The following is a 25,698-nucleotide window of genomic DNA, read 5'->3' as shown; positions in this document are numbered from 1 at the left end:
TTTCCCTTGCCATGCTTGTTTGAAGGCAGCCCTGTAAATGCTGGCTGACGAGATTAAGAACAGGTCACCTTTAGTGTTCCTACAGACTGGTTTAAAATAGTGTTTTATTTTGTTTCTTTGCTGCTCTTCCTCTCGTTTCTTCTTTGTCCAAAGCCCCATTATTTCAGGCCTATATCACCTCCCACTGGAAACAGGGCTCCAGTGCACAATGTGATGAGCCTTTATATAAAACTGTCTTACCCAGAGAAGCTGTACAATTAAGTTGACAGTTGGACAGAAACGGAGAGAAAGGAATTCTTGTTATCCTCCTTTTATTGATATTAAAAACTGTTGGACATTTATACAACAACAGAGCTAAGTCGATATCTCTGCATGGGACCACGCCTGTTGTATGGATGTACTCTGAAGCAAAGCCAAGCTTTTGCAGCCTGTGATCCTGTGCTTTTAACTCCAGGCCCCCAGGAAGGAACCAGCTTGGGTGGAACCAACTTTGGATTGAGGCAGTGAATTTTAAGCCGGGCAAAAGATGCCTTGGACCCACTGGGCATTTGCACAGTATCTACCATAATGTAACCTCATTCTGGACCTTTTGTCTTTGAGTGTGAATGCAATCAGATATCTAGTAATAAAGACAGTAGAATGAGTGCTATGCTGGACTAGCATGTTTATTAGCCTGCTCTTCCTTTCCACCTAAAAAATGTGTCTGAACAGAAAACCAGATAAATTAGTGTGTTAAAACAGAAAAGACAGATTAGATAGCTGCTACGAAACAGTTGCTGAATCAGACGTGACCATACTGTACAGTGAAAAATGTAATAAAAAACAGATGCAGCCTTAGATCAAACATTCCCCTGCTGTTTCTCCAGGCCACAGTTTGCAGGGTTGTACTTGTGAAAAGGGCTGAGGGGTGAGCAGCATAAAAATCCTTGCAGGAAAACTCTGCCAGTCACCTTACAAGTGAAATTCTCTGAAAGCCAAAGTGTGATGATGGCATATCTGGCCAATAAATCTCATCCAGTCTCAATGCAAAGCTTTACTTGTCTTACAAGACAAAAATTTAGGTTAGTTCCTTCTATGAGAGGGCTGCCAGTCGCACTGGATTTGGAGATGGGGATGACTTGGGTGCTTGAGTTACCTTGTTTGAGCCTCAAAACACCCTTGTGCATATTGCAGTAGCTTGCCCCTGCGCTGTGGGGTTGGGAGCTCCAGTGCTCCCACCACAACCTTGTGCTCATAGTTTTTAAACCTTTCTAAATTCAGCCATTAGTCACAAATGGCAAGAAAGCTCAATAACTAGGTAATTTCTCTCTTTAATTATCAGCTTATTGGTATAACATAAAATTCAATGATCTTTGCAATATAGCTGTTACAGGGTCTGCTTCAGGAAGACTTCTGTACACAAGTTAATTTCAGTGAAAAGAAGTTTTCTGCTTCTTTTTTTCTGCAGCAGACAAACCTGGCAATATCTGTTTGGTTTTTTTTTTTTTTTTTGTAAGTTTGCTGGGACAGTTTTGTACTCCAGGATAATTCTGCAGTTTTAATGAATTTGAGAGGTGATTATGCCCCTCTACTGAGGTGATTCTGCTGCTCTACTCCACTCTGGTGAGATCCCACCTGTAGTACTGTGTCCAACTCTGGAGCTGCCAGCACAGGAAGCACATTGACCTGTTGGATCAAGTCCAGAGGAGGCCACCAAGATGATTAGAGGGATGAAGCACCTCTCCTATGAGGAAAGGCTGAGAGAGTTGGGCTTGTTCAGCCTGGAAAACAGAAGGCTTTAGGGTGACATGATTCAGGACTTCCAGTACCTGAAGGGAGCCTACAAGAAAGATGGAGAGGGACTATTTACAGGAGCATGTAGTGACAGGACAAAGGGGAATGGCTTCAAACTGAAGAGAATAGGTTTAGATTAGATATTAGGAAAAATTCTTTATAGTGAGGGTAGTGAGACACTTGAACAGATTGCCCAGAGAAATCATAAATGTCCCATACCTGGAATTGTTCAAGACCAGGCTGAATGGGGCTCTGAGCAACCTGGTCTAGTGGAAGGAGTCCCTGCCCATGGCAGGGGGTTTGGAACGAGATGATCTTTAAAGTCCCTTCCAACCCAAACCATTCTATGATTCTAGTCTATAAAGTTGTTTCCATTTCATGAATGACCCAATTAGATCAGAATTAGGCCCAAAAATACTGACATATTTTTCACTCTATTTCTTTACACATACATGAACAGGTGTAAAAGATGACAAAAATGGAAAGGAAGAAAATAGTTCTTATTACAATAAGGAGTTAAGCTTCTGGAACTTGTGTATTAAAATGTCTTTAAACCAATGTTATCATTTGCTTCCTTTCTCTATGTGGTGCCACTAAGAGGAATTCTTGCCTTTCAGATCACAGATAGGGAATGTTTAATTGGCAATAATGGGAGTGAAGGAGTTAGCATGAGAACCTCGCCTCTAGCTCCTTTAAATGTTAAATTTTAATTAATGCATTAATTACTTTTTAAGTTGACAGAAGCTAAATGAGGTGTCATCTCTGATACGGTTAACGTCACTTGGTATTTTCACATTGATCACATTCAGGCTTACAGTAGCCTCTAGGATCTTCAAGTCCTATCATCAGCCCTTTTCCAAGGTGCACCTGTGGGAGAAGATGCATTGGGAACAAAAGTGGGAAGTGGCAAGACTTCACTTGAAAGGGAGTCCGTAGCAGCTGTGCCCTGGCCTAGCACTGGTGCACACAAGAAGTGTTAACATCTTTCCTTTCCCCTCTGTGCTGCCCTTCTGATTCCTGCTACTCTTGAAATCTGACCATATGAATCTCATCTCTGCCACCAATGCCTGCCTTCCCTGAAGGATCAACTGCTAATGTGGCTCAAACCATTATCAGCCGCAACCCAGACACCCTCAGGATATAGAGGGAACAGCAGGATCTCTCGCCTATCTGTGTAAATGGTGTGTGTGTGTCCCCGCCCACCACAGGCTTAAATCTGTCTAACACAAGTCTGGTGGTTTTTTATGTTTGCAAACTCCACTCATCTCAAACTGATGTGAGGTCTTTGCTTTCGGGTTAATTTTTCCCGTATTCCAAATTCCATCCTTCACAGGTGTGATGTGATCTTAAAGATGAGTTTGATTCCTACCTGGGGAACCTCATAATCGGCCTGAAGGTTTCCTGATGCTAATCCACTGAGCAGGACTATTTCATTTTCCTTTGGTGGCTGTACGTTCATCGAACTGATGAGTTTAGGGAGGTTTGGTGAGACGCTGATCAACTTCTGTAGTATGAAAGATAGATTTTACTCTCAGGTAATGAAATCTGAGTTGCACAGTTATATTCAGAAATATTAAAATGAAACACCACTTATATGTATCCCTTTAGAAAGCTTACTTGAAAGTAATACTTCAACTAGATTAAGAATAGAACTGGCAGCATTAAAATGCACATTCTTTCTTTTGAGACACCAGACCAGACATTATAAACTTCTGCACAAGTGTCCAGCAGGACAATCTGCCATCCCTGACATTGTCACGTGATAAATGGCTTGACTGGATTTGTGAATGTAAATGCTTCCTATTACAAGTGAGTTCCTGAGAGACTGAAACACTGTCTCTGTCTCTGTTATGGTCTGAAACAGAAAAGCTTTGTTAGGTGTGTTAATGAAAACAGGGCAGATTTTCCTGTTTTCCTCCAGGCTTCTGACTAGCAAGAAACCAAAGGAAAAGTTAGCTGGAAATTGCTGACTGAATCAACACAGTGCTAAACATGGAACAACAGAAATATTGAAGGCACAGATGAAATACACCTTTCTTTGCTGTTCCACTGGGCACCTTCGTGACCTTTCATTTGTAATGACACAGTCACTTCCTATATGTTACATATTTGCTAAAGGTAAAAGCAGTAACAGTCACAGCATCAGTGATGCTAGGTAGCACAGGAGATTTGTGCTGCCATACTGCTGGGAGCCAGTCCCCAGCCCATGCAAGGGACATCTGTACTCCTTTGTGTACAAAGTCCCGGACAAAAGGACAGTGCCTGAGAGTGCAGTTCCCTCTGCCAGGAATCTCTGTGTGCTTGTTCTTAGAACACAAAATCAAGGCTGGCCCCTCTACAGAGGGAGTAGAGTAAATGCCACCTCCATTTTAGGCACTAACAGAGCCCATGTGTTAGTGTACAACACATGGCAAAGCCAGTCAGGGAGTACAGATCTTGGGCACCCAGCCATAGGCTTTGCTTCACTTCTTCCTTTTCATCTTCAAAATACTAAGCTTGCAGTACTGCTATTTTTCCTTGGAGTGAATTAGACATAATAAAACTTTCTGGCTTAGAAAAGCTAAATCAATATTAGAGAATAGTTCACTTTTCAGCAGACTGAATCACATGAGACTAAGTACTTTCATTTGACATAACTAAATTCAGTCCTTCAATTCAGTTTGACGTTTTACTGTTGCACAAAAAAGTTCTCATCCTTTTTTTTTTTTCCAAATTATAACCTTTCTGTTATCACACACATTTCCCTACATATCTCTATTTTTCTACTGCCTAAATTGCCACATTTTATCAGATTTCCTAGGCAGGAAATGATGGCATTTTATATACCTTCTACTTCAGTTCTTTACCTTTTGTTCAGAATTAAAAAAAAAAGTCTGAAAACATGATTATTTTACACTAAACTCCCCTCAATTTAACCCATTCCAAGGTTCTGTGGGTAATGCAAAATCCTAACAGTACCTCTTAGTAAATAAAGTAACTGTTAGAAAATGGTTAAATATTTCATATGAAAAATAGTTAGGCTAACATCTTCAAAATTCTTCTAAGAAATGTTTTCACGACACCAGCGTGTTTTATAAAATTCCATCCTACTCAATGGTAATTTACACAAACTGCTTATTATACACAAAAAACGTGATGAGGGAGTTTCCTCTTGGAGAAGAATGAAAAAGCACCTCGTGCTAGCAGGGAGTTTTTGTTACCTACATTGAAAACTAAAAAAGAAAAAGAGTATCGTTCTCCAGTCAGGGCGAATAAATGTGTTTGCACATAAATGCACCAGAAACTGCCCTTCTAGAATACAGCCAAACATTGGGGTGTCTCTGTTACCAGTGCCCTCGTGCCAGGAGAGGAATGTCTACTGTGGGCACGGTGGGTGCAGTGCTTTGGGGAGCTGACCAGGCTCTGCTGCCACATCAGAGTTTCAGAGTGGTGAACACAGCCCTGCTCTGAGGCTGGTAGATAAAAAACATGCAGCTGCTTCCAGAGGGGTTTTGTGCTTGCAAAGGAGTCATCAAATCTCCAGGCATTGTAAAGGGTGGCTGCAGAAAGCTAATTTCAGATGGCTTTTACAGATATCTAGTTCTAAGACTGAGGGAGAAACCTGTGGTATTTCCTCATGACCTGCTACAGCTTTTGTTCCTCAACAAACACTGTAAACAACAACAAAACCTCTACTTAATAGGAAACAACTAGTGCTTCTAGGGATTCAGTAAAGTAAACCCTCTCAAGCTGTTCTGCACAGTTAACCTGCTGATTCAACAGAAAAGTCATTTTGCTGCAAGATCCTGTATTTATTTTTGACATCTGAATTTTCACAGACCCAGGATGCAGAAAACAGCATAGAAAAACTGGTCCTGCTAGCAAGTGACTTGCAGGAGGCATCAAGGTCCCAGCACTGGTTGTTCTCCTAGAGCTAAAAGTGGTTTCAGCAAACTAACTGTAATGCTTTAACCAAGGAATTCCCTGGGTACTGTCAGGAGACCCTAGCTTTGTTCACTCACTACATATTGCCCCCATATTGCTGTGTCTATCATAGGCACCAAGCCAGGACGATGGAAATGAACTGATAAAGGAAGATGTAAGCACAAAACTGACACTAGGCCATATCTTTAAAATGTGACTTCAACAGTTTTAAGGTTTCTTTTGGAACAGCATGTATCTTAAATAGCATATCATGATGTAATTTGTCTTAGTGTTTGTAAAATAACCGATCTTTTTTATTATTTTTTAAAATCCCTTTTTTTCTACCCTCAGAACCTTCTGTTAAACAGATAAAAAATACCTTTAGTTCTGTCTTATCTAGACCCCTCCTAAAGATAATCATACTATCTGGAGTTTGAGTAAGACTGCTGAGCTGAACAAGACCTAAATGAGTAAAAGATTTTTCAAAGGCTTTTAGGTAGTAGGACAGAGAGACACCAGAAACTCTTTTTATGCAGTATTATGACAATTAAAAAAACTGGATGTATGACATATCCATGTTCACTTCTCTGATAAAACCAAGGCTGAGCAAGAAATCTACTCATAAAACTGTTGTGATTTCACAGACTGCATCAATCCATTATGAATTTCTGGGATGGGAGTAAGAAAAGTTATATAACATGGTCCAATGTTGAGACAGTTTCAGAATCCTCATGCATTGCTCTCTGTAAGCATTAAAAATCCAGGGCTGGCTTTGATTTGTTCATAGAATTTTGATCTGTGTTTGTACTGGAGAGTTCTGGCACACCTGACTAGGTCCACTGTGTGTGTTTTTAAGACCTAAACAGTTACCTGTTTCACTTGCTCATCGCTGCAATCATCTCTGTTGGCATCTAAATTCACAAAACAAACCTGTAATAAAAGAGAAAAAGAAACAGTAGCTTATGAAATTGTATTAGAGTGGCAGCAACCTTTCGAAAGTCAGTATGTGTTCCTTTTCTAGCATTGTAGCTGAATATATGAAGCCTTTTCCTAGTACAAGAAAGGCTGAAAGGTTAGCAAAGAGAACTTTCTTGATATCAAGAAAGGAGTAAAAAAAGGAATAAGAGTCATGGCTATATCTGCTCTGACAATCAGCTTGCCTGATGAACGAGCAAATGTCACCAATAAACTGTAATACAGAGGATATTAGAAAAGGTAGAGGAAATGTTAAAAATGCATTTGACCATATATCAGATAAATTCCTTATATCTTTTTCAATGGCTTCTTCTTCTTTTCAGGCACTCGTTGCTAAATGTTTCATAAGTACAGTTGTGAGTTGCTTCTCAAGTTTTTCTGCATGCCACAAAAATATTGGAGTATTTTTCCTAATTTTCCAGAATTTCTAAGTTTAAAGAAGTTCAAAACCTTATGAAAATATTTTTTTAAAATTTTATTTGTAAGCCAATATGCAACCAGAAGTGTTCAGCAGTGCTAATCAGGTACTACCATAGGTTGCAGAACTGCCTAGTAAGTACATGATTTACCAGAAAGTACTACTTTTAATGAAAAATTTTTCTGCCCCTTATTTAATCATTATGAGTTTCAGAGACCATTAAATGTTCTGAAGACTTTTACTATATGCTGACTGGAGGGCTGTTTTCTAATCAGAAAATCCCTCCTCCAGCTCTACATCTGAATTAGAAGCAGGGACTCCAAAGCTAGGCTCTGAAGTTTGAGAGAGTTTGGTGTTGTCATCTTGATTTAAAGCAAAACCTAACACAAATTCAAGGCTCAGCTAAAGCCAACACCCGATTGCAAAATTTAATTCCAGATTCAGAATTTAACTGAAAAGAGCTGAGCGATTTCTGTTTTGTTTCTTTCCCAGCAAAGACTCAATGCTTCTTATCCTAATTCTATGTAAATATCCCCTAGAAAAATAAAAATGCTCTACATTATCCTTTTCACAAACATTCTTGTGTTAGGCATCTGAACTCCTGTTGTGTGCCTGCTTTTACCCCAAGACAACCCTGATTTCAGTTTATATATGCACATACCATATGTACAGATTATGACCATCTGCAGTAACAGCCAGCACAGCAGATGGAAAGATCCAGCCAGTACTCCCATTGTACACCAAAAAAATCCCACTTAAAAAGAAAGCTTTTTGCCCTTTTAAACAGTTTAATGGCATCTTTATGTGAACTTACAAATGTATTTTCCAACCCTTTTATATTTTAGCAAAAATATTTCTATGCCTGATAATGACAACAATTAGGATATGCCACTGTCATCTGGTGAACTTTTAAGAAATAGTTATAAAACCATCTAAGCTATCATGTATTAAAAATACCCTCTAGCAATATAATGTGGTGGTTATGTAATGTCTTAAACATGTTGCAGCTTAATTATACAGACAAAAATTTTTCTTACTTTCCACAGGGCTTTCACATGTAGGCATTTCACATATCAGCAATAGTTGTTAAAAGTCATTCGAAAATTACACTCTTGGCTCATACATGGACTTGCCCAATGCCCACCAGGGCATGTGGTTATGAGTCTGCAGGTGCACGGAGGTGGGTTTGCTTAGGGACCATTAATTTGGCAACCAGGGTGGGAGTGCTGGAAGGTGTAGGGCCAGTTTTGAGTCCTCTCAGGCATGTTCACCCCCATGCTGAAGGTAGGGCTGTTCCTTAGGGGCTTTGTTTCTAAGCTCCCACGCCAGAGTGGCAAGGTCTAGTTCTGTACTGGATTTGGGGTGAAAGCTTTGGGGAAAAGCTGCACAGCAGCAGTCGGGTCTGTGGGGACATTCCAGCCAAACGATTCTCTGACAAGCCTTGTTTTGTCCTTTGCTACCTGCATGTTGGTACAATGGTACCTCTCTTTGCTGTGCCATACACTGACACTCCTACCAGTGACACTGACCACCACCTAAAGACATGGCCCTTCTGAGCAGCCAAAACAATCATCCTTGGTTCATGTGGCATGGATGGCATAGAACTCACTAATGCCTCAGTAGAAGAAATCTCAGTATAAGCAGGAATATGTACTATTTAAAGTCACATTCTCTTTCTTTCCTTTATTTCTTTATTTTCAGAACCCAATGAACTTCTGTCATAAAACCTATAGCAGTTCTGAATCCAGTTTCCAAATACATGTGTCAAATTCACATTGACTTTGATTTATTACACCGCCAATGCAGTCTTTTAGTGTTTTCTTGTTCTCTGGATTTCGCAGTTTTAATTATAGGCAATTTTTCAGCAAAAATAGTTTTCAGTGGTGAAAGACACTGAAGAACTCATTTATTTTTCTGTTTTGCTGTTTGCTTTGAGCAGGAGGCAGGACTAGATGTAACTAGACTGTAACCATAAATTAACTCTACAGTTCCCTCCTGGCACGCTCTACACTACTACTTTTGGTTCAGCTTTCCAAGTGTAGAAATCCCATTTGTTCAAGTGAAAAAAATACTGTTCTTGTGGTGAACATGTGTCACTGCACTCAACACTAGAGTCTCAGTACTGGTACAAAGCAGTATGTTACATGTCCATTACTATTTAATACACAGTCATACTGTAAATAGAAACTCTTGCACTGTGCAGTTTCTTGTACATGAATAGCACAAATTGGGGTCTGACCCCCAAGCCTCCTCTTCCTTCTTAAACTCTCCAAGCATTTCTATTATGACAGTACCACGCAGGTTACCATCACTAACTTGCTGAGCTTTCATCTTGAAAACATCTTTACTTTCCAGGATCATATAAAAAGCAAACAGAGAAAATTTGTTTTTTTCTTTTCTTTTTCTTCCCTATTTTTGCATGATAATTTCTGTGACTGGTAAGAGGTATATGGAGGAAATTCTCTAGGTCAATGATTTCAAGTCCTGAAATCTACTCAAGCTGGTGTAGAAACTATGCAGACATCTCACTTCTTAAAAGAACTATATATTATGAAATTTTTTTTATATTACAGTATATATATGATATATATACTGTATATATGGAATATTTTACTTGCTAAAAGCTAACAGTCTTCTCACTTAGGAAGATTAAAGCAATTTCACTTTTCAGAGTACCAACACTGCCAAACAGCTGAATGACAAGCAAAGAAATATATGATTGTATATATTTTCCTTATTGCTTTCACTTCAGCTTGTATTAACCAAAGTTGGTATTACTGGCATTTTAATATTCCTTAGATAAAAGAGTACACCGATAGTAAGAAAGAAACACTGTCTCAGAGACATAATGCTAACAGCAGTAATTTTTTTCAAAAATGTGTATTTTCCTGAAGTGTCTATTCTAGAGTGAAGTCTTTTTGCTCTGTACTATTCCCCCCAGACAAGACTCCTTTCTTCTGTTTGTTTTAGGAAGTGCTGATGCTTCTCTCTGTTGTCTGTATTGATGTCTGACAGCAGGGAAAGGTTTTTCCTTTGTCCTATGAAATATCTTATGGCTTTTGGTGAAATTAAAGCAAGCCCTAGCTTGTGGGCTTTTTATCAAACTTAATTAAGAAGAAAACATGTTTGGTTTTCAATCCTCTTCTGTGCCAAAATACTAACTCAGCAGAGATGTCTGAAGGCTGGGCTCACCCTGCCCCAGCAGTAGCAGCTTTAGAGAACAGAAACAGCTTTGGGATGCTCAGTCCCTTTTCTCCTGTGAAGCCTGAGTTCCTCCTACTTCCCCTTAGGGAAGAGACTGAACTGAAAATCCACTCTGTTCCTCCCTCTCACTGGGATAGTATCTGTCCCTTGCACCTTACTGATATAGTTGCTCTGGTAAGTGAAATGAGAGCCACAGTCCTGTGTTGTGTGTTGTGAAGGGCTATGGTCAACATTTGCTTAAAGTGCTGCAAGAGGTGGGCTTTTCCCCCCCCCCCCCCATAAAATCAAATACATCTACATTATATACCACCCTCCCCCCAAAGTTTCAGTATCTATTTTAAAAGAAAGGAATTTAAACTGAAGAGACAAGAGTAGAAAATTAGAACTATATACAGATGGCTTGTGCAACCTTAATTTTACCTCACGTGCCCACATTTATACAACACAGAAATAGTGAACAGGAAGCCTGCAAAAAGGGGCAAAACTATGAAGAATCATAGCCCTGTGTATCTGCCATTTTCTAACATTTGACTTTGTAACTTAAAGGATACTCTTAAATGTGTTTTCTTTCTTTCTAATCCATGAGTTGGTGGATTACAACCACACAGTTAAAGACAGTATCAAAATGGTGGCAGGACTATATCCAGGTTACACAAATCACTTCACCCTTGTCACTGCACCACTGTATCCATCCAGATGATCCTCAGCTTTGCCCTAGTGTCACTAGCAGGTTGGGTTCGGTGCCACATACCTCATCATAGGCTAAACTTACGTGTTTGCGTGTGCAGGGGAATTGTGTAGAACTCTCCCTGTTCTGTGCTGTCCTGGTTGGTATGTCAGCATGTAAATGCTGTCTGGAAACTGAGTTTATAGAGTCTTTATGTCCAAGGTCTGTGCTGTTTTACTTCTCCCATCCTCTCTTGTCACATCTCCAAGTCAACTGAGACATGCCAGGTGCCAATTCAGAGAGTCCAGGAGAGAGTTAAAGGGAAACACTGTTTTGGGACTGCATTGTAATTTGCCCATAAAACTCATGTTTAATTTCTTACAAACAGAAATGAAAAAGGTAATTAGCTGAGGTAATTCTGAGCAGGCAGTTCCTGGGTGCCAAGTTAAAACAGTTTAAATGCCTAAGGACGTGAGGAATACAACTGTGTGACATAAGAAGGTGAGGGACTGCTGAGACCAGGACTGAAGGCAGTTTTATATACATAACCAGCCAAAGCGCTGAAAGGAATGCAGACCTCAAGGGCAGAGAACTGCAGTGACTGTGGCTCCACAGCAGGAAAGGCAAGTTCAAACTGTGCTGCTCCTCACACTTCAAGCTTTCCCCAATGCACTCAGTAGTTATTTTGTTCCCTTTAAATGTTGCCATCTGTTGCTGACCAGAGTCAGTGGCAGGAGCAGGAAGGCAGCTGTATGTCAGGGCTGTGTCCTCTCTGTCCTGGTTTGGGTGATACAGGGATGAAGCTCTCCCAATATGACTTTTAAATTAACATGCATCTGATTTGTGCTTTGTTCACATCTTGCCTCGCTCCTTGTGCCCACTGTGAGTGACATGCATCTTATACTCAGCAGTGATGTTCTGATTACTTAGCATTATCCTATGAAATACTAAAGGCTTGGCATTTTCCTTCCATGTTGTTTCCCCTCCACATTTTGGGCAGGTATTGTTTGTTCTCAGGGTGTGTATTGTTTCTTATGCACTACTCTAAACACTTTATCCCTTTTTTAAACGTAGGACTACGAAGATACAGTTTGTGAAGAGGGTGATCGAATTTTACATCAACTGTAATTGCTATGACAGTTGTTTTAAGGACTTAATGGAATCTCTGACCTCAATAATTTCTGCTGTTAGCAATAACTCTGTGATAGGATGGCAGTTTTGGAATTCTGAGCCTATTTTCATCTTAATTTCATCTGTGCAAAAGTAGAAAAACAATACAGTTGCTCTAAAGCTTTATTAGACCTAAGTCTGAGTCTCCTGGCTTTAGAAATATAGTTTAGATGCCCATAATTTCCCCCACAGCACAGTAACAGAATATAGCTGCTCCAAGGCATCTTTCACTGGAATGGTGACTATTTCATAGAATGCACAGTTGCATGACCGGCTCCCTTAGGAGCTGAAGTCGGCAAAAACCCCTGGAAAAATACTTTTACTCTGTGTTTCTGAGCCAAAGCAAACTGTAATCCACAGAAAAAATATCAAAGGGGTGGCAATGTGCCAGATTTTGCCCAGAAATTTGCTGTGAGCTTTGTATCTTTGAAAATGACCAGAAACGCTCACATATTTTTGACTTATGTTAGAATAGCATAAAATGTCTTTTCCAGCAGATTCTAGCAATACAGCCAGTCTGCATGACAAGAGCATTTGTTTTGATGGTTAACAAAATGCTGATCTGCAAAACTCCCCAACAGAACCTTGTATTTATTTTCACTTGAGTTATTTATGCTAATGTGATGGCTAAATAAAAAGTCTTGAATTCTTGTAATATAGAGATACATGTGTGTATGTGTGTGTGTATATATTCTGTCTGTAAGGGCCCCTAATCATTGACCTCTCTGTTCTTTAAACTTGCAATTTCTTGAATCTTGTAATCCCAATAGAGTTTCAAGTATCTTTTCTGGGTTTTTTTTAGAATGAAAAAAGAAAGCTGTGAAATGATGATTTCTAAATAAATGTTCTAAAATGACACATAAGATTACTCATTAGGTAATAACAAAACAAACTACCTAATAATTTTGGAGATCCTAGGAATTTTGTTAGCATCTAGGTTTGGTAGGACTAGTGTGAAAGGAGGCTGATAGCAAATTGTTTTGGAAGCTTGTGGCTTCGGTCGTTTCACCACAGTTACTAAGAGAAAACTTCCACAATGGACACTTGAGGCCAGTATAGTTGCAACTTTCAGTATAATTTTTACAGTATAATTCTGATTCATGTGCTGAAAAGCAGGTTTTCACTGTGACTCAGGTTTTGGAGAGAAGTCCCCCTGCATTGCATCTTCAGAAATTTGGGGTCTTGGGCAAATCCACTGCATTTGATGGAAATCTTGTTATCAATAGCTCTGTGAATGCCCCAATGAATATGCACATGTTGGGTGTAAAAATTCCTTCACATAAATGACTTTGCATTCATCAAGGCCAAAAGCAATAAAAAGCTTAATATTTCTACCCTTTGCTGGTCTCTCATTACCACTACAAAGTTCATTTTTTCTCTGTCACCATTTTAATTTATAGACTGGTGTCAAAAGGAGTTCTTACTGAAGAATGAATAGAAAGTATTATCGTTTGTGCAAGTCTACAGAGTTAATGTACATTGCTGTAAAACCTTATGTGCCTGCATTAATCTTCTTAAATTATTTTTTCGATAAGTCTTATTATGCTTATTTATTTTCTTTCTTTCTGTACTCATTTAAATGCCAAGTAGAATCTCAGAGAACTAGATAATGCGACTGTGACAGTTAACAAAGCTGAGAAATCTGATTTCAAGGCCAGTCCAAATAAAACAATGATAAATATAAAACAATATATATATATAAACCAATATAAACCATCAAACATAACTGATACCATCATTTAGTTTTCTTCAAGTTAATCTTGACTTTTTCCATTTCCTATATTTGTAGATTGTTGGTATGGAAAAATTATGGTTCCATCAGACCATTGCAAGAGATGATATTTTAAAGGAGGATTTGTTCCTGAGCAAAATAATAAGTGCATGTTATTTGAAATCAGTTTATAGGTTGCTCAGAAGCCAGTCCTGTACCTTATCCTTTTCCTGAACCCTTTGATCTCCTGCTCAGCAAGGCAGGCAGGCCTGTTACCCAAATATCAGCATAGTCTAGAACAACCTATCAGTGACCAGTCTGCTCCAGAAAGACAAAGAGAAAACTTTATGAAATAGTACTTTCAAATTTTAGACACTTCCAGGGAAAACATTTCATAGAAATTCTTGAAACTTTCAGATGCCAAAATGCCATGAATTTTTAACTGTTTTGGTTAACTACAGGCCACACTCAGCTAAATAACTGCACCAAAGAACATAAAATATTTAATGGTTTGGAAAAACAAGCTATTTAACAATGAAACCAAGGTAAAAGACTTGACTCCCTGCAGCCTCAAATTCTGATTGCCTTGGCAGTCTCTGCCTAGGCTAGTCTTGGTAAGCCAAGAAATGTAACTGCCCATAGTCTACAAAGCCAAACAGATGAATTCTTTAATCCTATAAGCAACTGAAGCGGGAAATTATTACCATGTTTGATTTACAGAAAGGAGAACATTGATGGTGCATTACTAAATGAATGCTCAGATTTCTGGGGCAGTTGAGTATTTGCTTATTGATTTTTTTAAAACACACCTAGATAGTTTCACTTGGTACAGCATTGCTCTAAACTACTATAAAAATCAATTATTTTTCTCAAAGACATTTGTATGTCATGTAGAAGCAAAAAACAAGATTAAAGCGTTTTAAGTCCTTAAATCCATTCTGCTTATCTATGCATGTCAAACTGTTCTGTGGTGCTCTACAGGATTTTTCAGTGCTTGAGAAAGATGAGGAAGTAAATGCTGCTAAGCCTAATTAAAAAAATGCAAATGATTTTGCTAGACAAAGATGTCAAGTGAAAATATTCCATTGCAGTGACTATGAGAGAATGATTGGATGCAAGTTCCAGCTGCTCCAGCTCTCTGTGGTGTCTGAATGAGCAGGTATGACCAAAGCATAAGTGTATCTATCAGCTGGATAGAAAGAGTAAATTGTGCATTATACAACTAGACCTGAGGTGTTAGATCAGAAGCTAAAACAGCAATATCTGGAACAGTGAACTTGGGGGGGTGTGTTTGGTTGGTTTGTTGTTTTTTTTTTAAACTGAGCTGGTTTCTTTCTTACTTGCCTGTACAATATCTTCCCCCCTCATCTCCTTTTTAAGTATGTTAGTGTGCATAATAGTTCAGATCATGTATCTCATTTTTGTACTGTTTTTCACACAGAAGGGCAGGTCTGCTGTGTCTTGCTGTCCCTTGGGCTTAGGTGCCTTTGTTCTGGACTATAGCAGCAGCAGAAGCCTCTCCTGATAAATCTTTGATCAAATCCTTCCGTGAAAGGATTTCAGGACTGGATCCAATGGATCAGAAACTGTTGTCTCTAGATTGAAAACAGGCCCCTTTTCTCCTCTGGTTAGTGACATCCTTCTGTAATAAAAGCACAAAATTCTGTAAGTTCTCTCTGCTTTTGAGAGAATGGGGTGAGAATTAAGGAAGGAAAACAGGTCTGATGACGGGTTTTGACTGAGCTCAGTCGTATGATAAATGTACATCAATAAGAATGAATGTACATTAAGAATGGAAATCAAGATTGTAAAATCTAACTGATCCGGATAATTTCCTCAACTCTTCCTTTCTCTCCCCAGGCCCATCCTGGTCCCAGTGCTTCTTCTTGCTTCCTGGGTCATAAAATTCATTTTTTAAACCGAGACCATTGTGTTTTCTCCCCTTGAAAAGGAATGTTTCATCCTTCCCTTCAAAGTATTTGCATTCAGTACACAAAAGATCCAGCTACAGCTAACCACTGCTACAAGCAACAGAAATTACAGTTTTGTAGTGGACACAGTCTGGTGACTGTTTTTACCTCCATGCACTTTATTGTCAATGTCTACTAGTCACCCTCTAGAAATCTCATGATTAACTTTAGGTACAAATAAATAAATCCACTTATTCTGTGACTGAACCAGTTTGTTCTTCAGAGATTTTTTTTCTCACATAAAACCAACTCTTAGAACAAACTAGTTAGTGGTTTCCACTGCAATTCAGAAGATTTAGAACTGAGTTCACAATACATGGCATAGTCTCTAAATTCAGCAACTCATAGTCTCTAAACACAGCCTTAAATCTACTAATCTAAATTAGTTCAGCTACACAAAAGCCAATGAAGATAAGAGAGAAACTGGTAGGAAAACAACAACATGGAAGCACAAAACCAGAAATGGCAGTGCCAGGCTTGTCAGAGCTGTGGATTACCCCAGAGCAGCAGGGATGCCCTCTGCTCTTTGCATCCCCTTTTAACAGCAGGCTTCAAATAAAAGGCTAATTCCTCAGCTTCACCATCTCAGTTGTTCACTGAGGGCTTTTTCCATGGTGTGGCTCACCAACCTCTCCTTTCATCATTTCTGACTAAAGTCCTATAATAAAGATAACATATGGTTGCCAATGATGGCTTCAGTAATTTTAAATGAAACCTTTTGGGACTGACCTCTGTTTCTGCTGAAGGAGACTTGCATAGCATCTGGCTGCTCATGCATGCTCTACAAATTGCAGAGCAGCTCTGCCCCAGCTGTTAGACAGGTTATAAATAGGTAGAGCTCTGAATTAGCAAGATTACTTAAAAATGGAGAAACAGTACATGTTCTTCCTTCCGCTTATGAATTGTTCTGGAAAAAGCTGGTTTCCTGACTGGCCATGTGAATGCTGGGATTAGAAAAGCCTGCTTACCTATGTATTAACATCCTAAGGTTAACTTTTCAGCATGTTGAGGTGTAAGCTCTGACTGCCACTTTCCCCTCAGTAAACTGTTTATGAAAGTATGGCTCTGTTTGGTTTCTCTGTTTTGTAGGGAAGGTTTCAATTCACACACTCCTGGTACACTTAAAATTTCCCAGTTTCATCTATGTTCATAAAATCTATAGGAATTCTATCTCTTGAACCTCTGGCCTATTGTCAAATTAGATGTCCAGCAAGGCTGAATGTAATACAGATTGTCACATGGAGACCTTCACCATGTGTACTCACAAGCTATATCTTGACTGGAAATGAAAATCTAATCTCTAGTAAGCGAAATGGGAGCTTTCTGCAGCATGTCAAGCACATCAGATACCAGATCCTGCAAACTGCAGAGGAGTCACAAGAACACTGGTGGGGCAGAAGCACCAGCTCCTCCTTCTCCCACTGTCAGCACTGGTGGCAACACAGTCTCTCTGCTAATCAAAGCTACCCACCTTCCAGCCTTCTTTGTTCTTCTCACCTGCCTCCCACAGACCATCAGGCTTAAAATTTGGCTTGAAAAAGCTGAAGCCCAACATTCAATTTCCGCTGATGGAGCCTGTTGCTTTAGGAGGTTGTTTGACGTGGCTCTGCTGAGGCAGTGGACCCCTCTGTCTTTCTATTTAAGCCTCTCAGAGCCATTGGGGGAGGCTCTGTTGCCAAATGTGTCCCTGAAAGAAGGGTGCCTGTAGGTCCATCTGCTTTTGCATAAATAGGGGATTACTTTGGTTTTGTCCTCTCGTTCTCTCTGCCTATTTTTAGAGGACTGCTTTGTGTTGGCATCCATTAAAAAAAAGTGTCCTCTACGATACCACCATTTCAGATCCCACAAATTTTTGAAAATGAAATCATGAATCACCATGCCTACCGTGCTTGCAGAATGTGTTGTTCAGTAACATTAAAAAGATTCTTCAAGTCAGTTAAACTGACATCTTAAATACATGCTCTCAAAACCCTAAATGCCACTGCATAATTAGAAAGAAAGCCTTAAATGAACTTTGAAATTTCCTTTTCCTCCACTTCTCAATTTGCGCTCTCCTCAACTTGAATTTCCTTTTTCAGTTGAGCCTGGAATTATTGCTGTTGGTAAACAGGCAACCAGAAACTCTAATTATGCATCTTTACTGAAACTGCAATCCTAGGTATTCTCTTGATTCTTTTAAAAAAAATTGAACTAATTTAAATCTAATTCAGCTGGTTTGTCAAACCATTTTTATTTACACAAACCCACAGCTGATTTGGGACAATGTTTTGCCTAACTACATGCAGTTTTTGACAGATTTAGGTCTTGCCCCAGTTGAGGTCTGATTTACTGAGTTCCAGAATCCTGTATGAAATAGTAAAGATAAGTAATTTCCTCTCACAGAGGACTTTAAGCACTTTGAGGGAACAAAAAAAAGTAAATAAATAAGGAGGCAGGGTGCATGTTGTATGAACTGCTGAAGTGGATATATCAGTTCAAAGGGCATGTGAACATACCCTTTGTCTGTACAAGGTCCTGCGTTCTGGAGAAGAAAACATCCATGGCAAAACACCCAACTGCAGTTAGGCACCAATGACAGAGGAAGCTACAAGTCTGTGCTAAGGGCAAAAGCTAAGCAGAACTTCCACCCCCCCATATGTTGAGGTTCTCACCATCATGGGACTCCTGTGTTTATCTGTGTAACAAACAAGTGCTCATTTTAGTTACTGGGAGCTCTGGTGCCGCAGCAGCAGCCGCCTGATTTGGAACAGAGGCAATTAGACAACTGCCTGGGGCAGACGGTTTCTGAACTCACTCAGGCCCACTCAGAAATTTCTCAGCTATTTAAAGATATAACTGTACAGTCACACGCACACTAATGAAGAGGAAACAAGGATTATCTGAAGCAGGAGTGTGTGCACGTGGCTTTCTTGTGCATAGTTTCATAATGCCTAATGTGTCATCTTCATTCAGCTTCATTCTGGTTTTATAGTGTGCTGCTTTAAAATGCTTCATACAGGGCAGTGAGGCTTGTGACACCTTCATTATAAAGCATGCAAAGGAGAAGACACATTCCTGTGGTTTCTGGGAGAGAGAGATCCCAGCTGTTCACTAACTGCTAGCTGAAATTTGTGGGTTTCAGGCAGTATTCTTTAGAGTGTTCTACCACCTTCCTTTTTTTTTTTTTTTAATCATTACTCTTATTTTGGCTCCTATTACTCCACCTCTGAGAAGTTTTAGGAAGCAGGCAGGATTTTCTTTCTTGCCTTGCTATTGGATTAGGGTGCTGTCTTGGGATGGAAGAAATTAACCAAGTAATTTCCCAGTGTTTCCCTTCCCTGAGCACAGGGATAAATACCTACTAAGAAGGATGTGTTATAAGGATTGACATTTCCTTTTTGTGGAGATCTGCAATATTATAAGAAATAAGGAAACTCAAAATTTTAAATTGTTGCTTTTCTGTTGCAGATATTTGTTTTTAGATTACAATTTTCTTTCCCCTACTGACTAAATTTTGGTGAATTATTTTCACTGCCATTGGCTGCCATACTTCTTTTTGGAGTAATTTGAAGTTATAACTAATATGCACCATGCAAATTTTTAGTAGATAGGAGACTGGGAATGGTATAAGAAATGTAACTCTCTCCTCCACGCACAGTAGAATTCAATCTTTTATATTCAAAGAGTTAAATTCTTGAGTTAGAATACATCTTATATGAGGGGTTTAAAATAGCCTGATAGTGACTCAGAATAATAAAAAAAAAAGCTTTTGGAAGACAGAGCTAATTATCCATTAGCATTTGGATGCAATGCTTGTCTCACATTAATTTCCATGCTTGCCAAAATGATTCTGGCTGAGGAACCAGCTATGAAATGTAGAAATTAAAATATTAGTTTGGAAGTACTAGATATGCTCTGTAGCTGCTTGCAAAAGGATTTACATGAATAGAAGTGTGAGGCAGCAGGTGGGAGAATTTCTGTACCCCCTTTCTTCCTTCTCCCCCTGCTTCATTTGTTAAGCATGATGTCATATGCTATGGAATATCCCTTGGGTCAGCTGGGGTCTGCTGTCCCAGCTGTGTCACACCCTCCCAGCTTGCTGTGCACCCCCCAGAGAACTCACTGGTGGGGGCAGCACAAGAGTGGAAAAGGCCTTGATGCTGTGCAAGCACTGCTCAGTAATAACAAAAGCACCTATGTAGTATCAACCCTGTGTTCAGCACAAATCCAAAACACAGCCCATACCAGCCACTGTGAAGAAAATTACCTCTAGCCCAGCACACAGAGTGATAACCTGAGGGTATGAAGCAGCTCAGGCAGTTCTGCACTATAATCTAAATAACTCACAAGGCTTCATGACAGGTATCCCTCAGCTGTACAGATCACCAAAGTGAGATCAGGCTACTTCAAACCATCAAAAAATGCATTCTTGTCAAAATAGGACCATGGCACTCTACTGACAGTTTCTCTGCCCAAAAGGATGCAAGGCAGGTTGGGGAAACATCAACTTGAAATCAAGTCATCCCAAGCCTTCCTTCTGTTGTGCAGTCCTTTACATGATTAGAGAGTGATAATTTCTGTCTCTGGCTGTGAGTGGACAAAGTATTTTTCCTATTTTGCCTTGTATTTTCATTGGGACAGCCATAAAACACATTATTCCTTTCAGAGTCTATGTAAAAATCTCTCCGATGAGCTGCACAACTGCTATCTAACATGAGATGAGGTTTCCAACTGCTCTTCCCGCAGGCACTAATGGAGCGTTTCCAAAAGCAGACAACTCAGTATATCTTCTGTGAGTCACTCAAGTTCACGTAAATAAGGTCCTGACGTGACTTTCCTGTGTCTCCCCAGACCAGCCACAATTCTTTTTTAGGTACACCTTGTATGTTGTCAGAAGGACGTGTTATACTGCTCTCTCTTCAGCATTTTTAGCAGTAATCTCTCTGAAATTTAGTCCAAATTACTCTTCAGCAGGTGTTTATCTCAAATGACTTGGTGGATTTGTGGGTCTTGATATTTTAGAAACTATCCCTACTTTAATGTCTGCGCTGCATTAATGAATCTTCCCGAGTTATCTCTTCATAATCCATTGCTTCAAAACCAGCTGTGAATATTTTCTTCCCATTAAAGCTTACTCCTTTGGGTTTGGTGTAATTAATTGCCACTTATGACTTAGAGAAAATATTTCAATAAATATTTATGCCACATGCACCACCTACTTTCTCCAGTGCCCTGGACACTTAACATTTAACAAATTCCTATAAGCCTCAGGCTGCAATTCATTTTAGAGGGAGCCTGTGGTTATAACAGGAGCAAGCAGTCACAGATGTCCACTCTGGAGGTAGCACGAGAATCCCATTTATTGATAAAGCAGGCCATGGAGGCACTGAGAATATGCCAGAGTGAAATGCTGAAGAGGATACAGCTGCAACGCCACGCTTGATCCTCCCACTGTTTATTTATAGCTTTGTCAGAGTAAGGCTAAGCATCCACTTCTCTTAAACACAGATAGAAAACCACTGCAGTATGAGACTGTCACAGAGGGACAGGAAAGAAGATGGCAGATCTAGACAGAAGATTAAAGAGTGTCCAAGTCTGAAGTGACAGGAAAGATAAAAAAATCTTTTGTCAGTCTTTCCTACTCTGAAATTCATGAGGCAGCTTTTGGCTGCTGTATGATATACATGTGTGGTACTGGAAATACAACCCTTTAAGGGCATATTTAAATCCTGTCTTAACATTAACTCATATGTGAAGATATATTTTTCAGAGCCAAGTATGTACAAAAGCAAAAAGTGAAACATATTTTACAGATTATACAAGTAATGCTTTCAGTGGTCTTTTAAACTTTGTGCTCAGTCTGCCTGCACTGGCTCCATAATGCAGAGAGCAATTGGTGAAGAGGAGGGTTTTTTATTTCTCTGTGCAAGCAAGAGAGGGGCTCTCTGGAAGATACAATTCCTTACCACAGCAGCATGAACACCCACACATGCCTGAGAAAGGACTACAACTCAGTGCCACAATTTAGCCTGCAGCTGTTGATTCCTGCACCTTGTCAGGATGTAATTAAGGTATCGTCAAGCTAAATAGGAAGATGGGACTTAAAACTAAAAATATCTCTAGTAATTATGGTTTAGATCTGGAAAGCAGCAGATGGATTTTGATTTCTGAAAGAGACAATGCTGTTCCTGAAGATGGTTGAGTAATTATGGAGTGAAAGGTAAAATAAATATCCTTAAAATTCTCTGTCTTTATGACATGGTGCTGAGGGTGTTCGTGCAATCTCATGAAGGGGGGAAGAAGTCTTAGTACCTAGGTCTGTCAATTTTATGCAGAAAAATAGGGCTTTGCTACATTTACTAGGAAATGTAAAACTTCATTCAAGCCCAATAAAACAAAGTAACTGTTTCAGTTATGCATGGTCACTACTGAGGAAGACACATATGGTTTTGTTTTAAAAAAAGCCAACAAAAAGATCTTCTTTGGGATTCAAGATTTCACTTTCATACTTGGCTGTATAAAGATCCTTGTTGACTAAGGCCAATCCTGGGAAGAAACACCCTTTCTGAACTCCTGTAAGAGTAGATCTTCACGCTTCAGTGAGGGCATGCTCTCATTCTTTGGATGCTCTGGAGAACATACTGGATACAGGGGCCCTGACTAAGGGACAGAAAAAATTCTTGTGCTTAGACTTCAATATCCTGACCCAGTGTCTGCACTGTTAGCAAGTATTCTAGTATCAAAGACTCATGTAAAATATGAATCTGTATATTTGTACCTAAATATCTAAAGATACGTAGTGTCAAATCTTTAAAAAGACTTGGGTGAAAAAATGAATGAAAACCACTCGTAATCTACTTTAATTCAAGTGAAAGCTGCTCTCCTTTTTTTCCTCAAAATATACCTTGCCAAGGATTTTTCCTTTCTGCATATGTTATCATTCAGTTTGAATTAATTTGTGGGAACTGTTTCCTGGATGTTTTTGTTCTGTCCCTTGAGTGAGCACTGGCATTTATCTGACAATATGGCAAGATGATTCAAGGAAGAACTGGCCAGAAAAAAAACCAATTTCTTAATTTCATAGTTACTTCTCTCTCTGAACTGACTTATTGTGTGTTTGTACAAATGCCAGGGCAGTAAAAGAGATGAAGTAGGGCTGGAGGAGGAGGTGACGCCACAGAAACCCTCATTTGGCCAGCTCAAATTAGTGCATAATGGTATCTTTAACCTCCTCCTGAACCTGTTTACAAGCTTGATGGCTAAACTGTAATGAAAGTGATAATGCTTAAGTACCTGCTTAGGACAGCGAACCCATGCAGTAGCAAAGTAAGCAGCCAGTTCTGAAAATCCAGCTGCTATGATGGCAAAATGACATTATTCACTATGTCAGTAAACAGAGGGATCATAGACAACATGATCCATAATCACATCACCCATTTGCTTTGGTAACAATCGGGTTTATTTCTCACCAAGGCAACAGTCTTGTCTCTTCACTGATACAAGCATTGCTTCCCTTCCTTGAGAAGCTAAGGTTTGTTCTCCTGCACTCAACTGACCAGATTACAACCCTAAACTGTAACTCTTCCTCCTCCTGTGCTGCAGATGGATTAAGGTTTTTCCATGTGGCACAGGCCCACTCAGTGACTGTTACCATCTCCACTGTCCCCACTTCCCCAGTCATGTTGTCCTCCACTCCACTTTGTGCTGCCACCAAGACTTATCAGACCACTTCAAGAAAAAGTGCAAATGGCCTGGGGTCACAAAAAAGCAGCCAACAATTAGATGAGAGGGTGTTTTACCATGACTGAATCTGACTGAAGTTTGGGCTGCTGTCCTTCTTTTCCTCTGCTCTGGCCATGTGTTCCTGCTGCTCCCTTGGGCTGGATCTGACCAATATACAACTGCATGTCTCTGCGTACAGCCTATATTGCATGCACTCACCTAGGGAGCATTCTGATGTGAGCATCTATGTAGTTACAGAGTAAGAGCACTTGCAAACAGAAAAGTTGCTGGACTATTTCAAGAATGTTTCAAAACATTTAACACTTCATTGAAACTGTTCTTTCATCCATCTGCGCCAGATTTTCTTCAGCTTTAAGGAGATGTAAAATAATTTTAAAATGAGCTTTAGAGCCCTTGTCACATCTTGATTCTTTAAAAAGTGTTATCTTGTTATGATACAGTAAGAAATAAGCACTGTTTTTTATTGCTTTGTTTTACTTGAAAGGCAGATATTTTCTGCCTGCCTTATCTGTCGCTGCCGTTTACTGGTGTGAAGTGTTTCTGCTTCTCCAGGATACTTGACAGGAAGTTTGCAGCATTTCTGCCAGTCTGGAAATCCATTGCCCCACACACAAAGGAACACTGCTGGAGAAGGGAAGGCTCTGCTTTCCTAGATCAGTGGTTCTCAAGTGCAATTCCTCATTAGGTTGTGGAGTGGGAATGCCTGTCTCCCATCCTGCGTGCTGGGACAAGATGGTCATGCAAAGAGTGATAAGGCATGATGTCACATTTTGTGGGGAGATCATTTGAGTCTGGGTCCACTTTGAGAGAAAATTTTTTTTTTCAGTGTGAATATAATTTCTAATGGCTTTTCTATCTGTTGCTGGTCCAGAGCATGAAAGTCCAGAGAATTTCTGGAAAATTCACTGCTATACTTTAAGCATCTTGAGGCAAATGAATGCCAAATGTCTTGCAGGACTAAACCACCATCTTTTTCTTTGGTTTTGTATCCTACTTTTTTCTAAATAACTATTTTCATTAAGAATTCCTAAAAGACAATTAAGACACATCTTTAGCAGTGTAGCAGTACCACCATAATCATGGTAATACTGCAATGGTATTGCAAAGAAAAATGTTAAATCTTAGGAACTGCTAAGATAAAGTCATAAATGACATTTCTGTGTGCAATATTAAGACTTTGCACTTTAGGAGAGTCCAATGTTAGAATAAACTATAAATCATCTAAGCAAGGAAGGTTTCTTAACTTGTACTAACATAAGCCAACTGCAAATTTTCAGCACTGGTAACTAAATAATCTAGATCTTTGGAGGGAAAGTAGGGACAAAATATCTATCAGTTTTTTTCTTTTCAAATAAGGTCTGCTTAAAAGCATGTCCAAAGCAGGAAACATTTGTTGTAGGTCCAAAGAAAGATAGCTGGAAATAGTAGAGTAAACAAAGGTATGTATTTTTATGTGAAACCACATTTATTAGATGAGGTCTCTCCATGGGGTAATGTCACAAACAGATATTTTAATTACATTTATAAATCATTACGGGGAGCTTATGTCTCATGAATCCACATATTTTATTCTATTTGGTGGATTTTGATTGAGTTCTCATTCAGTAGAAACAAACAAAACGAGACTTCCATAATTAAACTACTTTTAAAATTTTTACTACCTAATTATATTAGCACAAAACTATGTATTCTCATCTACAGTGGTAAACTGCTGCTAAACAGTACCACTGTTAACTGAATTAAGTTTAATGAAATGTTTAGCAATTAGTAACATACCCTCTGAAGAGGAAAAACTGCTTCTAATATTGGTGTAGAAGAAATTCTTTGAGGTAGTTTAACCCATTTGAGTAGACTGCATGGCAAAATCAGACAGGGTCACCTGAAATAAGGAGGGTAGCAATCTTTCTATATAATATATAATGTAGTCTTTCTGTAACAAGTTATCTTTTCTTGGTAGCTCTGTCATATCAGAGATAGATATAATTTCCTCTAACATTCTGTGAAAAATTAACAATAAAGTCAAAGCTCAACAGGTCAAAAAGCAAGTTGTAATTAATTTTTATATTATTATTTGGAGTGATCATTTCCTCTAAGAAACTAAGACCAGTTTTTAGGATATTAAATACTAAACAGTAAAATTAGGTGACTGTGGTCAATGTGTTCTGCCTTAAAAACAATCCCTTCT

General features: G+C 39.2%; 1 protein-coding gene across 5 annotated transcripts in view; it reads right to left on the bottom strand.

Moving 5' to 3' along the window:
- SPHKAP (SPHK1 interactor, AKAP domain containing) overlaps positions 1–25,698 on the bottom strand; it is a 95,911-nt gene that overhangs the window by 16,602 nt on the left and 53,611 nt on the right. For all 5 annotated transcript variants that reach the window (XM_027650583.1, XM_027650586.1, XM_027650585.1 and 2 more), the window contains exons 4-5: positions 6,547–6,606; positions 3,143–3,277 (exon numbers count right to left, since the gene is read on the bottom strand). In XM_027650583.1, coding sequence (XP_027506384.1) covers positions 3,143–3,277; positions 6,547–6,606 — 195 coding nt within the window. The remainder of the gene's footprint in view (positions 1–3,142; positions 3,278–6,546; positions 6,607–25,698) is intronic.

The sequence above is a fragment of the Corapipo altera genome, unplaced genomic scaffold (genome assembly GCF_003945725.1).
Source record: "Corapipo altera isolate COAL_440 unplaced genomic scaffold, ASM394572v1 54, whole genome shotgun sequence".
NCBI lineage: Eukaryota > Metazoa > Chordata > Aves > Passeriformes > Pipridae > Corapipo > Corapipo altera.
This window is presented reverse-complemented; position numbering and strand designations above follow the sequence as displayed.